Below are 16,198 nucleotides of genomic sequence, written 5' to 3'. Positions count from 1 at the left end.
TAAAGCCTCAGCGCCTAGGGCTTGCCGATCGAAAGGTCGGCGGTTCGAATCCCTGCGGCGGGGTGCGCTCCCGCTGCTCGGTCCCAGCGCCTGCCAACCTAGCAGTTCGAAAGCACCTCCGGGTGCAAGTAGATAAATTGGGACCGCTTACCAGCGGGAAGGTAAACGGCGTTTCCGTGTGCGGCTCTGGCTCGCCAGAGTAGCGATGTCACGCTGGCCACGTGACCTGGAAGTGTCTCCGGACAGCGCTGGCCCCTGGCCTCTTAAGTGAGATGGGCGCACAACCCCAGAGTCTGTCAAGACTGGCCCGTACGGGCAGGGGTACCTTTACCTTTACCTTTACCTTTAATAGGTATCTAAAGCCATTTGCACACATAACAAATAGGAGCCTACACAACACAAAACACTGTTGCTGTATGTAAGTTTTATTTTACATTGTATTTTGGAAATGTACATCCAGTTTTTTCCCTTTAATTTTTTTGGGGCCCCCAAGAGAGTGGGGCCCTAAGCTATAGCTTATTTAGCTTATACATAAATCTGGCGCTGCTGGAGGGATTTATGAGAGTCACAAAACGCAGGCACGCAGGAATAGGTGCATTTTAGCCAAAAGTTAAATGCAATTCATAGTGAGGCATTAAAAAAAACAAAAACCAAGAACACCCAAATCTACACCCTGGGTCTCTGACTCCTCCATCACCAGCCAGCAGTCCCAGCACCGCAGCTGGAGACAGAGCCGCTGGCGACGGGTCCCCCTGAGTCTATCCATCCATCCCTCTGTCCAGATCTTCCAAGCCGGTCCGGAGAGGAGGCTCCGTCCTCGGCAGCCACCAGAGGGCTCTGGGTATGGCTTGGGGAAGAGAGAGAAACGCGGCTCTTTCTCTCTCGCGCTCTCTCTGCGTGTTTCCTCCGGGCGTTGAGCTTCCTGGGTGACTCGGATGCAGCTGAGAAGCGGGCCGGATCAGCTGCTCTGGCGCCCCAGCCGGAGTCGATGCCCAGGGGATGCCATTGCCCGGCCAAGGTGGGAAGGTCTCCGGCTCGCAACGAAAGCCGATCCAGGGCTGCGGGAATGCCCTGAGGTTGGAGGGTTGTCAGGAAGCTGAAGGCAAAAGAGTGGGGAGGGTGGGGGGGCGGGGGCTGCGTCTCATCCTGCTGCTTTGATCGCTTGCGCGCTTCGGAGCTGCAGCCTGCGCAAACCTCCCAAAGCTGTGCGCGCCCTCGCTTGACACGGAACTGGCCACCCCGGGAGATGCTCCCGTTCACAAGCAGGTTGGTGAAAGAAGAAGGGGTGACCCCGCCCCATCCCCGCCCCACACTTTCCGCTGGGGGTCTACTATGCGATGAAAAATTATCGGCTGCCATCAGGCAAGGGTTTGCTGTTCACTGGTGGCGCATGAGAGCATTTTTTCGTTTAGTGATTTTTTAAAAAAATAAATAAATAAATAAATAAATAGTGTTTCTTCATACAATGCAAGCTCTGCCGCTTCATCTACGGAGAAGGCAGTTAACACGTGTAAATGATAAAGCTGCAAGACGGAATAAGAATGGGGTCGCTGTAACAAACCAATGAACCCGGGAAGGGAGCAAAATCCAGGCAGAATTACAAACAGCAACTGTCCCAATTTTCTTGCATAAAAAGAGTTTGTAGTACCTTTTTGATTGTATGTGTCTTTAGTTGACCTATTGCCTTGTCAATCATTTGCATTGCAAAGCTCAATGAATGTATTATTTTATTATTATTATTAAATTAACTTTGTATACCACCCTATGTCCGCAGGTCTCAGGGCAGTTCACAACATAAAATCACAATATAAAAACACAAATACATTATGTTCTAGAATAAACAAAGACTAAGGGCACTTCCACTGTCACTATTTTGACAGGGAATTTGGGTTTGCGCAATTAAAGTGAATTCAAGCTCTGGCACAGGCGTGGGAAACCTTTGGCCCACTGCATGTTTTGCTGGACTACAACTTCCATCACCCGCAGCAAGCATGGCCTATGGCCAGGAATGATGGGAGTTGTAGTTCAGCAACAGCTAGCAGGCTGGCCAAAGGTTGCCTGCATTGCCTCTGCACAACTAATCTTTAAACAATACAATGGTACCTCGGGTTAAGTACTTAATTCGTTCTGGAGGTCCGTACTTAACCTGAAACTGTTCTTAACCTGAAGCACCACTTTAGCTAATGGGGCCTCCCGCCGCCCCCGCGCCACTGGAGCACAATTTCTGTTCTCATCCTGAAGCAAAGTTCTTAACCTAAAGCACTATTTCTGGGTTAGCGGAGTCTGTAACCTGAAGCGTACGTAACCCGAGGTACCACTGTAATGGCTATTTGCAGTTGGGAAAGTGACTTGGAAATAGGCTGGAAAGTGTGGGATTAACGAATGACACCCCACAAACAAATCTGAATGAATGCTCAGTGAAGACCAGTCACCACGTAAACTTTAGGAAGAATGCTGAATAAATTATTATGGCATAAACTTTCACGGGCTGTATTTCAGGTTCTCAGTTGCATGAAGAGTAATCCTGCATTGCAGGTACATATACATATTGCATAGGTCGTAAACGCAGGACAGTATATAGACAGTGGTATTTGCATTATGAAAAATGGCCATTTGGCCTACTCTGGTTAACACTTCATGTATCTGAGAAAGTGGACTGTATGTAATGCTTATGTCATAATTTGCTTATGCCATTTGTTTAAGAGGGCAATCCTATATGTCAAGATCTGCCAGGATGAGCAGCTATTCAAAGCTCACAATTCAAAGTGTTGGTGCTGACCTTTAAAGCCCCAAGCGACCTCCACCCAGTATAGCTGAAGGAGCGTCTCCACCCCCGTCGTTCAGCCCCAGACACTGAGGTCCAGCGCTGAGGGCCTTCTGGCGGTTCCCTCGCTGCGAGTAGCCAAGTTACAGGGAGCCAGGCAGAGGGCCTTCTTGGTAGTGGCACCCGTCCTGTGGAACGCCCTCCCATCAGATGTCAAAGAAATAAACCACTATCTGACTTTAAGAAGACCTCTGAAGGCAGCCCTGTTTAGGGAAGTTTTTAATGTCTTGTGTTTTATTGTGCTTTTAATTCTGTTGGGAGCTGCCCAGAGTGGTTGGGGAAACCCAGCCAGATGGTCGGGTTATAAATAATACATGATAATAATAATAATTATTATTTTTTATTTATACCCCGCCCTCCCCAGCCAAGGCCGGGCTCAGAGCGGCTTACAAGCAATAATAAAAACAAGATGAATGATTACAAACTTAAAAACAAAAATAAAATACAACATTAAAATAATGGAACATTAAAATATTAAAATGTAGCCTCATCGCAGGAGGAGAAGGAAAAGAAAGAAGAAGAAAAAAAAAGAGGGAGGGAGGGAATCAAATTGATGATGATGATGATGATGATTGCTAAGGATGCAGCAGATCTCTGGAGCGGTTAGAAGGAAGAAGGCTGGCAGAGGATAGACTTAGGTTGGTGGGTCACCCTCATGGACCAAACACCACTGCCAATAAGTTCAAAAGAAAAGATACCCTGAGCCATTTGCGATATCTGAGGGACCCATCTGAGATACTAAGCCGCTGTCTAGAAGCACTCAAATGTGGTCACCCCTCTGGAAACTGTCAAATACCTTCAAGCTCTCAAGAAAAGAACCCCCATCACCAGGCATCTAAAGGCCAAGGTGGGTGGAACAAGGTTGCCCTCCCAGGAAGGGAGTTCATCAATATTGGTGTGGTGTTGCCGTTCTGTGATGGTGGGGCCAGAGAGACTAAGAGCTTGTGGCCTTCTGGATATTGCTGGACTCCAGCTCCTAGCAGCCCCAGCCCACACAGGAATTATGGGAGTTGTAGTCCCAGGGTGTGGTCCAAGGGGCACCACCCCCTTGCTGAGGCTAAGCAGGCCTGAGTCTGGTCTGTGGCTGGAAAGGAGAACACCTGGGTACCACATGTAGTCTGATTTGTGTCCCGTGATGGAAGAAGCCTAGGATATAAGTGTAAGAGGGAAAATGTCCCTAATGTCCCTTTATTTATACCCAGTATGTTGCATACTAACCTTCCTTTCTTTCTGATTTTTCACTAGGCACCACAAAGAGGCAATCCCTGCTACTCAGGTAGGTGTGCAGTGCTGGTTTATAGTTCAGGCAGACATAACCAAAACCCAGGTTACGCAGAGACTTGGGTCTCCAGCTGTTTTTGAACTACAATTCCTATCATCCCCAGCTAGCAAGACCAGTGGTCAGAGATGGTGGGAATTGTAGTCCGAAAACAACCCAAGTTTGGGAAACCCTGCAGTGAAATGTCTTCAATGTGCTAAGTGCACCCCAAGTTTATCCCGGCAGGAATGAGTCACTGAACTCTAAAAATGCCTATCACTTTTCTGGAAGGCGTGTGAACATATGTAGAAAGTAGTCTATGGTACAAAGGTAAAGGTAAAGGGACCCCTGACCATTAGGTCCAGTCGTGGCTGACTCTGGGGTTGCAGCACTCATCTCGCTTTATTGGCCGAGGGAGCCAGCATACAGCTTCCGGGTCATGTGGCCAGCATGACAAAGCCACTTCTGGCGAACCAGAGCAGCGCACGGAAACGCCATTTACCTTCCCGCCAGAGCGGTACCTATTTATCTACTTGCACTTTGACGTGCTTTCAAACTGCTAGATTAGCAGGAGCAGGGACTGAGCAACGGGAGCTCACCCCGTCGCGGAGATTCGAACCGCCGACCTTCTGATTGGAAAGTCCTAGGCTCTGTGGTTTAACCCACAGCGCCCCCCGTGTCCCTTATGGTACAAAGGTAACATTTAAATGTGTTGCTCCGCCCACTTTTGCCTCTGGTCCCCGCCCACCTCTGGCATGTGGCCCTTGGAAAGCTGCCCAGAGGGAAATATGGCCCTCAGGTTGAAAATGGTCCCCCGAACCTGCCATATGGAAGAAAACATTAAGAGCATCCATTCAAATGTTTGTCACAATGAGCAGGTCATATCTTGGGGTTGTTTTTGCCCTGCAGCCTCCAAAGTCAACGTCATTCACACATGGGCAGAAAACGTGTGTTTCAAATTGGGCAGGCAGGTTTTCCTCCAGGGCTAGTTTGATGGATAGGCAAACTTCTCCTTACAGATGCGAGAGGCCTCCGAGACCAAAGGTGCGCTTCGCGAGAGAGCAGGGCCTCGCCACCTGAGCCCTCTGCTGGAATATCATGCAGGAGAATTATGAGACGCTAATCTCTCTGGGTAAGGATTCCAGCGGTGCCAGTGAGGCAGTTCTGGACCCTGGAACACGAGGACCTTCTCCTTTTAGACAACCACGTGCATTGCCTTCCACAATTGTCATTTTCCTTATTCTATTCTATTCTTTACAACTCCTTCTACATTCCTGTTGTGTCAGAGCGAAAAGGTAAATAAAAAAACAACCATGCAGCCACATTTTGATTTTTAAAAGAAACAGCCTGCAATACAGCCTGTTTTTATTGTTATGATTATGATTATGTTATGATTATGTTATGAGAATCATTATTGTTATGAGAATCATTATTATTATGAGATTATTATGTTATGATTATGTTATGAGAAGCGAACCCAGTTGACCAGATTACGAGTCTACCTCTCTTAACCACTACACCACACTGGCTCTTCGTAGCGTAATAATAATAATAATAATAATAATTTATTTGTACCCCGCCCATCTGGCTGGGTTTCCCCAGCCACTCTGGGTGGCTTCCAATAAAAATTAAAAATACCGGGCCGAGGCCATTTAGGGCTTTGAAGCTCAACACCAACACTTTGAATTGTGCTCGGAAATGTACTGGGAGCCAATGTAGGTCTTTCAAGACCTGTGTTATGTGGTCTCGGCGGCTACTCCCAGTCACCAGTCTAGCTACTGCATTCTGGATTAGCGTAACCCAGCCGCTACATAAGGAAGGGAGGAGAGTGTTGCTGCAGTGGAGAGGGTTTGCACTGGGAGAATGCTTTCGCATGGGGGAAATTACCTAGCAGCATCTCAAGGCTCAAAGCCCAACACCCCGGCCAGCCTGCCTTGTGTTCTGACGGCATCCTCTCATCTTCTTGTTAGCAGAAGAGATGGCCATCAGCCTTCCCCGGATCACTGCGCTGGCCGACTCGCATCGCAGAGGACTGGCGTCAGGTGAGTCCCATGCAGTAAACGTCGTGCTCTATGAGAAAACAACAACAAAGGAAATTATTTGCTGTATTAACCCACATTCTGCACTCAGAAAAAAATTCTGCAAACTGAATCAGAGGCAGTAATTCTTCTGAACACCAGATGCTGGAAACCCCAGGAAGGGAGACGGCTCATGCGCTCAGATCCCACTTGTGGGCTTCTCATAGGCATCTGGTGGGCTGCTGTGGGAACCGGATGCTGGACTAGTTGGGCCATTGGCCTGATCCAGCAGGACTCCTCTTACGTTCTGACCTAGGGGTAAGCCCCAGCGAATTCGGTTGGATTGACTTCTGAGTAGATACAGTTAGGGTTGCCCCGTAAGTTGGTGGCTCTCATAACGGCATCGTCTGGCTGTGAGCAGTAGGATTTGCTTCTGAGAAGACCTGTATACGATTGCACTGCAAGCGTCACTTGAGCAAACGTGCAAAGGAAGGTAACTAAGCAAGAGAGAGAGATGGGGCCCTGTTCAGGGTACTGAAGTGCCAGGTATGGATTCGGGTGGCGCTGTGGTCTAAACCACTGAGCCTCTTGGGCTTGCCGATCAGAAGGACAGTGGTTCAAATCCCCGCAACAATGGTGAGCTCCCGTTGCTCTGTCCCAGCTCCTGACAACCTAGCAGTTCGAAAGCATGCCAGTGCAAGTAGATAAATAGATACCACGGTGGCGGGAAGATAAACGGCGTTTCCGTGCACTCTGGCTTCCATCACGGTGTCCCATTGGGCCAGAAGTGGTTTAGTCATGCTGGCCACATGACCCGGAAAGCTGTCTGTGGACAAACGCCAGCTCCCTCGGCCTGAAAGTGAGATGAGCGCCGCAACCCCATAGTCACCCTTGACTGGACTTAATCCGTCCAGGGGTACCTTTACCTTTTAAGGAGTCTCCAAGCGGCTAACAATCACCTTTCCCTTCCTCCCTCACAACAAACACTCTGTGAGGTGAGTGAGGCTGAGAGACTTCAGAGAAGTGTGACTGGCTCAAGATCACCCATCAGCTGCATGTGTAGGAGCAGGGAAGCGAACCCGGTTCACCAGATTACGAGTCTACCGCTCTTAACCACTACTTTTTACCTTTACTGAAGCGCCACCTTCGTTTTCTCATCAGCTGGATTTCCACTTTCCAAACCTGACCTGCTCTCCTGGATGGACCGAGGGGAAGACCCATGGGTTCCAGATTTTCAGGAGCCGGAGGGAAGGGAGATGCCAAGTGAGTCTAGCCCAGGTGAGGAACCAGCATTTTTTAAAAATGGAATTGAACTTCAGAACTCAAAGGTAGCTCTCCTGAACCAGACTAGTGGTCTATCCTGGCTGGGAATCATAGAATTGTAGAGTTGGAAGGGACCACGAGGGTCATCCAACGTTTTTCAGTGCAGGAATCTTTTTACCCAATGTGGGTCTTGAACCCACAACCCTGAGATTAAGAGTCTCATGCTCTACCGACTGAGCTATTCCAGCTAGGTCCAACCTGAACGACGTGGTGCGATAAGTTGTGTCCCTTTCAGGCACTTATAGCATATCTAGGACTGATTCTCATCTACATGTTCAACACTCAATTACTCAGTTGGTTATCAAGTGGTGACTTGCATGTGTGAATGAGCCATTGCAGATCAAATACCAGACAGAGAGTTCCCCATTCCCCTCCCCCAACTCTTCCCATTCTGGAGACGCCAGTCATTCAGGGCTAAGTGATTAAATTGTCAGGTTGGATTTGGAAGAGAGGATAGCATACATTGTTTATTAATTATCCTTCCTCTTACTCACTTGGGTAAGATTAGCATCTAGTTTAGCAGAGTTAAGAATGTACCATCCTTTCCAACATTATCATGGAAACTTGGGACAAAGTTGTGTAGCTTTTTAGAATTATCCAGGATGCCTTTTTGCAGACCAGAGTTTCATGAGAGACTTTGTTTATCCATCTATACAAAATAACAACAAGGAACTCTGTAATGTAAAATGTAATAATATTATTTGCTTACATAAAGTTGCACACTTGATTCAAGCAGAAAATAGCAGTAAATAAGTCAGGAATATATCTTTCTAAATTACAAAATACATGGCTTAGATTAGGGCTTCCCAAACTTGGGTCTCTGGCTGTTTTTGGACAACAACCAACCTTCCGATTGGCAAGCCCTAGGCTCTAGTGATTTATACCACAGCACCACCCGCATCCCGCAGTTGTTTAAATAAGGGGTGGTTATTTTGAATGGAATGTAATTGAGAGGAACAAGATCTTGGAATGCAGAAATAAAGTAAATTATCAATTCTATCACACACAGGAGGCCACCTAAATTATATAATTTGGCATTTGAATGATTGGGATTAGTAATGGTATTGTAATTTGGCATTGTTCTAATGAGGCTACCATGAATTATTGTAATTGAAAATTAATAAAAATTATTGCCAAAAATAACAACAGTTAAGTTATGGTGAAAGGTGTACCACAGAAGGCAGCTCACATTTGCTTCATTTGTCTTAGGTGACGAGCTGAGAAGGAAGAATGAGGATTCCCATCATCAAGAGGCTTTGAGCAAGACAGACCTGCAGGCAGAGAGCACCCTGGATGGGAGTCCAGTAGAGGGAGAGAGCCAGCCGGAAGGGAGACCGAGGCGCACAGAAGCAGCAGAAGGAAAGGCAGAGAAGGAAAAGCAGGCAGTCAGCGCTTCCAAACTCCTGCTGCCCTCTGGGAAGCTGCAAGGGACCAAAAGGGGCCACCACTGCCCCGAGTGCGGCAAAAGCTTCAGCCAGAAGTCCAACCTCCTCAGGCACCAGAGGCTTCACTTGGATGGAAGGCCCCACAAGTGTGACGGGTGCGAGAAGAGCTTCTCCGAGGCCGAGGCCCTGGCCAAGCACCGGAAGTGCCACGCGGGCGACAAGCCGTACAAATGCGAGGACTGCGGGAAGAGCTTCAGCTGGACCTCTCACCTGGAGCGGCACCGGAGGGTCCACACCGGGGAGAAGCCCTACGCCTGCAAGGAGTGCGGGAAGGCCTTCAGCGTCGGGTCGCACCTGGAGCGGCACCGGCGGATCCACACCGGCGAGAAGCCATACCAGTGCAAAGACTGTGGGAAGAGCTTCACCGTCAGCTCCACCCTGGCTCAGCACCAGAGGACCCACGCGAACGACAAGCCCTACCAGTGCGGGGACTGCGGGAAGGGCTTCAACCTCAGCGCCAACTTGGCCGCTCACCAGAGGAAACACCTGGGCCAGAAGCCGTATGAGTGCCCCGACTGCGGGAAGAGCTTCAGCTTCACGTCCCACCTCGAAAGGCACCAGAGGATCCACACGGGGGAGAGGCCCTATCAGTGCACTGACTGCGGAAAGAGCTTCAGCCGCAGCTCCCACCTCTACCGGCACCAGCGGATCCACACGGGCGAGAAGCCACGGCAGTGCGCGGACTGTGGCAAGAGCTTCTACCTCAGCGCGGCCGCCCTCCATCACCTTGGGACATCCCCGGCAGGGGGCCGGGATCCCGCCAAATGCTCCGACTGCAGCCGCAAACGGGCTGCCCCCAACCCGCCCTCTCCACCACCACCGCCTGCCTCGCCACCGGTTTGCAGCGAGAAGCCCCACAAGTGCGCAGACTGCGGGAAAGGCTTCGGCCAGAGCTCGTCGCTGGTGAAGCACCAGAGGATCCACACGGGAGAGAGGCCTTACCAGTGCCCCGAGTGCGGGAAAAAGTTCAGCTGGTGTTCGGCCCTCATCAAGCACAAGAGGATCCACACGGGCGAGAAGCCGTACCGGTGCGAAGAGTGCGGGAAGGCTTTCAGTGTCAGCTCGCACCTCGAGAGGCACCAGCGCGTGCACTCGCCTGACAGGCCCCACAAGTGCGGCGAGTGCGGGAAGACCTACGGGGAGCTGGCGTCTCTGGTCAAGCACCAGAAATCCCACACGGCCGAGAGCAAGCGTTACGGGTGCTCCGACTGCGGGAAGAGCTTCAGCTGGAGCTCGCACTTGGAGAGGCACCGGAGGATCCACACGGGAGAGAAGCCTTACGCCTGCGGGGATTGCGGGAAGAGCTTCAGCGTCAGCTCCCACCTGGACCGGCACCGGAGGATCCACACGGGGGAGAAGCCCTACCGCTGCAACGAGTGCGGGAAGAGCTTCAGCGTCAGCTCCACCCTCCTGCAGCACCAGAGGACCCACTCGAGCGGGAAGCCCCACAAGTGCAAGGAGTGCGGGAAGCGCTTTGTGGCCAGCGCCCAGCTGCTGACCCACCAGCGGACCCACCGGGGCGAGAAGCCCTACGAGTGCGCCGCCTGCGGCAAGAGTTTTGGCTTTGTCTCTCACCTGGAGAGGCACCGGAGGGTCCACACGGGCGAGAAGCCGTACCAGTGCCCCATGTGCGGGAAATGCTTCAGCCGCAGCTCCCACCGCAACCGCCACCAGCGCACGCACGCGGCCAACCGGCCCCCCAAGGGAGGGGCGCGGGGAGGGGCCGAGGGTGGGAAAGGGGGCTCCAAGCGCTACAAGGAGCCGGGCCCGAGTGTTCCCGAGCCTGCTCTCTCTATCATGCCACCCTGGTGGGGCGAGGGAGACAGGAACAGCAACCCGCCAGCTGCCCCCACGTGGCCCGAGGTCCCAACTCCCTTCCAGAGCCCCGTCCCTAATGCCGTCCATCCTGGGGGTCTGCAGGGCTGGGGTGTGAAGGGGTTCTTGCCCCCAGATACATGGAGACTGGGGGAAAGCAGCTCGGGCTGGGCGTCCACCCTTGCCCAAGATGGTTGGCCGCAACTTCCCCCCACCTCCTAACTGGGCGACGGACCTCAACTTCCAGATCTGTTTTGGCTTGCGGGGTGAGGCAAGAGAGGAAGTATTCATCTTTCCTCCACCACCACCCCTCAGCTGATGCTGAAAAAGTACGAGGTAACAGCTCTGCTGGGACGGTAGCATTTCAGAATGGGTGTTTGTGGGCGTGGAGGAACGACTACTTGAGCACTTCTTCACATTAAAGAAGAAAACAAAACTCCTGCATGTAGACAGCTAATGTTTTGAAAGAGGAGGAGGAAGCTGTGGGGAAGCTGCTTGTGGGCCTCCCATACAGGCCTCTTCTTATGGGGTTTCCATGTTCTGAGAGGGCCGGATTCGACCACACGGTTGTGCTAGTGGGAGCCAGCACAATCAGAACACAAGCAGAGCCTGCTGGATCTCACAGTGGCCAACCAGATGAATTAATCCGGCTAGGGCAACCGGGGCTTTGTCCCCACACGACTCCCCAAAGCAGCTGGCGGGTGGGGTGGGGGTGTCAGGAGAGCCCCCAGAACAGCACACGGCTGGGGAGGGGGGAAGGAAAGCGGAATTGGTTCCACCTGAAAAGCAGAAACGCTCGCGCTGATGGAATGATTGTGACAGCACGACACTGAATGCCACACAGTTTCTTCAATGTAGGGGGCATTGAAAGGTGCGGCAAATCCTGTGTTCAGAGCCAGACCAAGACATTTTGCTGCCTGAGGCAGAGGAGAAGAGGATGGCGCCAGCTCAACCGGGAGCTGAGTGTTACTTGAGAGCAGCAGGGGCGCAGGGCAGGTCACATGATGCACACAGCTCTTCCCCCAACAGGCAGTTAGTTAGACAGCTAGGGAACTTGGAAGAAACAGCAGTGGGGCTGCTGCCTGCCTCCCCACCCACTTTCAGCATCTACCTCCTTACATAGTCACCTCATCGCCCAATGGTAGGACCTGCATCTCTCCATAATGAGGCGATACAATCCCAGGTGGACTGTATACCATGTCCTTTTTTCCCCCTGAGTGGCTGAACTGGCTCACAATGTTGTTGGGAATGGGCTTAGAGGTTTGCAATGAGCAGAGCAGAGGAGGAATGCCTGTTTCCACCCAGGCATACCTCTGTTCTTGCGGGCATCACGGAGATGGTGTTTTATGTACCTTATTAGAGCTACATAGAATCATAGAATTGTATAGTTAGAAGAGACCCGCCAGATCATCTAGTCCAACCCACTGCGATGCAGGAATCTCAACTAAAGCATCCATAACAGATGACCATCCAATCTCTGCTTAAAAACCTCCAAGGAAGGAGAGTCCACTACCTCTCGTGGGAGTCTGTTCCACTGTTGAACCGTGCTTACCGTCAGAAAGTTCTTCCTGATGTTTAATCTGTCTCCTTTCTTGTAACTTGAAGCCATTGGTTCGAGTCCTACCTTCCAGAGCAGGAGAAAGCAAGCTTGCTCCATGTGACAGCCCTTCAGATATTTAAAGATGGCTATCATATCTCCTCTCGTTCTCCTCTTTTCCAGACTAAACATACGCAGCTCCTTCAAGCGCTTAGCTTCCAGACCCTTGATCCTCTTGGTTGCCCTCCTCTGGACACGTTCCAGCTTCTTAATTTGTGGTGTCCAGAACTGGACCCAGTATTCCATGCATGGTCTGATCAAGGCAGAATAGGGTGGTACTGTAACACTGGACACTATACTTCTGCTGATGCATAGGAGGTTCAAGGTGCATTTTATGGTATCCAGGAGAAGTACTGGGTGATGGGCCAGTCTGACCAAGCTCTGCAGAAGCAAGGGGTGCTGCTTGAGAGTAAGAAAGAAGCATGGGATTAAGTCTAGAAATGGGGCCCAGCGATGGCAGTGGTTCTCTGGGGCAAGTCGCCTCTCATGTGAGCATGCAGCCCGAAAAGATCTATGTCTCGATGTTCCTCTGTAGCATGTTGGAGGCTATGGAAAAGATGAGAGAGCATGACTTTCCAAAGGCCGCAAGGGGAAGGGGTCCACGACAGAGTTGACCTTGAATCCAAAATTCCCACATCCATGCAAGACCCTGAATTGCCAGATCCCCACTGTGAGGCTCTTGATCCCAGGGTCATAAGTTTGATCTCTACATTGGGTGAAAGATTCCCGCAATGGACAGGGCTGGCCCCTTCCAACTCTACAATTCCATGATTCTATATACAGTGGTACCTCAGGTTACAGACACTTCAGGTTACAAGATGCTTCAGGTTACAGACTCCGCTAACCCAGAAATAGTACCTCAGGTTAAGAACTTTGCTTCAGGATGAGAACAGAAATCGCACAGGGGCAGTGCGGCAGCAGCAGCGGGAGGCCCCATTAGCTATAGTGGTCTTCAGGTTAAGAACAGACCTCCAGAACAAATTAAGTTCTTAACCCGAGGTACCACTGTAATCAGCATTGGGGTTGCCTTAGTGGGAAACCAACCTTGTCCATTGATGCCCCTTGGTTGATCTAAACCTCCCCCTGCCATCAGTTCCTAACAATAAAGTCTCCCAGGACCCAGCTGAGAAGTCCAGCTCGTAGCAGATATATAATATAGAATATATATCCTAAAGGAGTGTCTTTCTCCATAACCAGTTCATTCCAAAATCAGGTCTTGTCTTGGCCCAACATTCAGAGGATGGGGTTTGAGGAAATGCTTAAAAGAGTCTAGTCTTTTAGGGAAGAGGCCATTTCCTTTCTCCCACCTTGTATATTCTCCCACCTTGGGCACTTCATTATATCCTAGCTAATCACAGGATTGCCACCGACCTGCAAAAGGCTGGCCAGCTCCTGTGCCTTTAATAACAGCCTGAGAGGAAGGAATTAGCAGGTGTTGCAAATTTTCACAGCGTGGCCATAAACACCAGACATTGGTCTGCTGCTTAAAGGGGCAGCTATAGAGCTTGTTTGGAAAGATGGGACTCCCCTATGGGGTAAGAGACAGGCCTGAAACATGTGATTGTGATAAAGGCAGGCCCTGACTATGTGCAAAAAGCTAGGACTTTTTAATAGAGCTAAATAGAAAAGATAAAGGACCCCTGAAGGGTTGAGTCCAGTGAAAGGCAACTATGGGATTGAGGTGCTCATCTCGCTTTCAGGCCCAGGGAGCCGGCGTTTGTCCGCAGATGGCTTTCCGGGCCATGTGGCCAGCAGGACTAAACCACTTCTGGCGCAACAGGACACCATGACAGAAACCAGAGTGCATGGAAATGTCATTTACCTTCCCGCCGCAGCGGTACCTATTTATCTACTTGCACTGGTGTGCTCTCGAATTCTAGGTTGGCAGGAGCTGGGACCGAGCAACGGAAACTCACCCTGTAACGGGGATTCGAACTGCTGATAGCTAAATAAAGAGATGCTCAGAGCCATGAATTGGATTGCAATTGCATTGCAAGGAGTTGGGTTACATGATCCTCAGGGCGCCTTCCAACTCTACAATTCTATGATTTTCAACCAGAGGCCATCGGGATGGGGAATAGCAGCTATAGAGGACTTAAGCACCATAGGCACACACCTGAATATGTCGTTTCAAACACATAACCATGAGCACTAGAATCTCTTTGAAAGTAAATAACCCAGGACCCAAGAGGTTTGGGCTTAAATCTCAGCTTCGTTACAGACTCACTGGATAGCCTTGGGCCAGTTACAATCTTTTAGACTCAGTTCCCCATCTGTAAAATGGAAATCAGGGCGACTTACCTCACAGAGTTAAGAAGAAGAAATTTCCTGGGCAGGACTGTCCTCCCTGCCTTTCATCCACTTCTTCCAGTTTTCCCCCTTCTGTCCAATTTAGGAAATGATGCTGAAGCAATCACGAGGAGACTCTAAACCTGCTGCTAAGACCTACTAGGCCTCAATAACGTCAGCAAAGAAATCTTATGGCAATGGTTGTTGTTTTTTGGGTTGGTGGAGGGGGTAATGAAACCCCCAACATTCAGACCAGATCTTTTGCTTTCTCGGTTGTGCTTCCTTTGCTCTGTTTCTTCTTATTCTCTATTTTTAAATTATTGTGGGGAAATCTCAATGTAACAGTTGTCTGAAATGAGCTCGCTTTATTTGGAATTCAGCACTACAGAAGTTTTTTTTTAATCACTATTACAATTATACTATATGCTATTATTATTATTATTATAATTATTATTATTCTATTATGATATATAGGTGAACCTCAATAAAGGAAGAAAACATCCTTGAAACTGTGAAAACCCTCCTGCTTTTGCTTGGTTTTGCTTGGCCAGGCTTCTAACAGCTTGGTAACAGGTGGAAATAAGGAAGATGGAAGGTTTCTCTGCCACTGCTTCCCCATACCAGGGGAAACTTCCCCTGTTGAACTTCTGTTGGTTAACTCTTAAAGGCACAGAGACCTCCCGGATGGCAAAATAGCCTGGTTTTCAACCAGATGTGTTCCTTTGTGAGGGGAGGAGTGCCTATAGTTGGGGACGCAAGAGATCTAGAATGGAAAACATTGTGAAAGGGAGTTCCCCCGCCCAGTGGTCCTGATCCACCCCTGCCACTGCTTTTAAAATAAATTAACAGGGCCACCCCACTATGCATGTGCAATCTTATCTCTCAGGTGAGAGAATCTGAGGTGGTTCAATGGAAGAGGGACATGAGACCGTTAGTTCTTCAGGTATTAAGACTGTATCTTATTGCTTTAAGCTTGGCAGTGACCCTGTGTACTTGGGTTGTAATATTGCAGAGTGTGAGTGGTTTATGTACGTGTAGCTGGCAGATAAAATGCTTGAGGCAGTGGGTCTTCTAGTGGTTGTGTGAAACAGATGACAAAATTGCATGTACGCTGTGTTGATTGAAATTTTGAATTCTACCACCTAGTAGTCGTGCTTTCTGAATTTATTTTATGTTATGGCTATGGGTGTGGAGTTTCCTCCCCCCCCCCAATGTATTTTGTAACGAGAATCATTTGATACGGGTTTATTGTACTTAGTGTGGCGCAGTGGTTAGAGTGCTGGAATGGGTTCCGGAAGACTAGAGTTCAAATCCCCACTTGGCCATGAACCTCACTTGGTGACCTTGAGCCAGTCACTCTACTCTCAGCCTAGCCCTACCTCACAGGGTGGTTGTGAGCATAAAACGTTGCTGGGGGGTGATGTCCCATAGGGCCACACCCTGAGTTCCCTGGAGGAAAGACGGCATATAAAATGTAAGAGAGAGAGAGAGAGCGAGCGCATATAAATTGCTTTGAGAACTTTTGAGTAGTAAAACGGTCGACAAAATGGAAATAAGAAACAAGTAAAGAAAGCCTAAAAGCCCGGGAGTGGGGTCATTTCCTACAGATAACTTGGCCTGTGTAAATTC

The 16,198-nt window shown here is 49.8% G+C and overlaps 1 protein-coding gene across 3 annotated transcripts; it reads left to right on the top strand.

Moving 5' to 3' along the window:
• The first annotated feature begins 1,000 nt into the window (after nt 1-1,000).
• LOC307206880 (uncharacterized protein) lies at nt 1,001-14,966 on the top strand. Of its 3 annotated transcripts, none has more exons than XM_079960352.1 (6): nt 1,001-1,018; nt 4,070-4,100; nt 5,102-5,214; nt 6,053-6,124; nt 7,262-7,378; nt 8,633-11,119. In XM_079960352.1, the coding sequence occupies exons 3-6, from the start codon at nt 5,181-5,183 to the stop codon at nt 10,903-10,905; spliced, it is 2,496 nt and encodes an 831-aa protein (XP_079816478.1). In that variant the 5' UTR covers nt 1,001-1,018; nt 4,070-4,100; nt 5,102-5,180; the 3' UTR covers nt 10,906-11,119. The 3 variants fall into 3 exon arrangements, with proteins under 3 accessions (XP_079816478.1, XP_079816477.1, XP_079816479.1); XM_079960351.1 differs by having other exon boundaries at nt 1,007-1,266; nt 8,633-14,966; XM_079960353.1 differs by having other exon boundaries at nt 1,007-1,266; nt 6,056-6,124.
• The last annotated feature ends 1,232 nt before the right edge of the window (nt 14,967-16,198 follow it).

This window comes from Podarcis cretensis, assembly GCF_951804945.1.
Source record: "Podarcis cretensis genome assembly, chromosome: 2".
Classification (NCBI taxonomy): Eukaryota; Metazoa; Chordata; class Lepidosauria; order Squamata; family Lacertidae; genus Podarcis; species Podarcis cretensis.
Note: the sequence above shows the minus strand (reverse complement) of the source record. Positions and strands in the feature narration are given on the sequence as shown.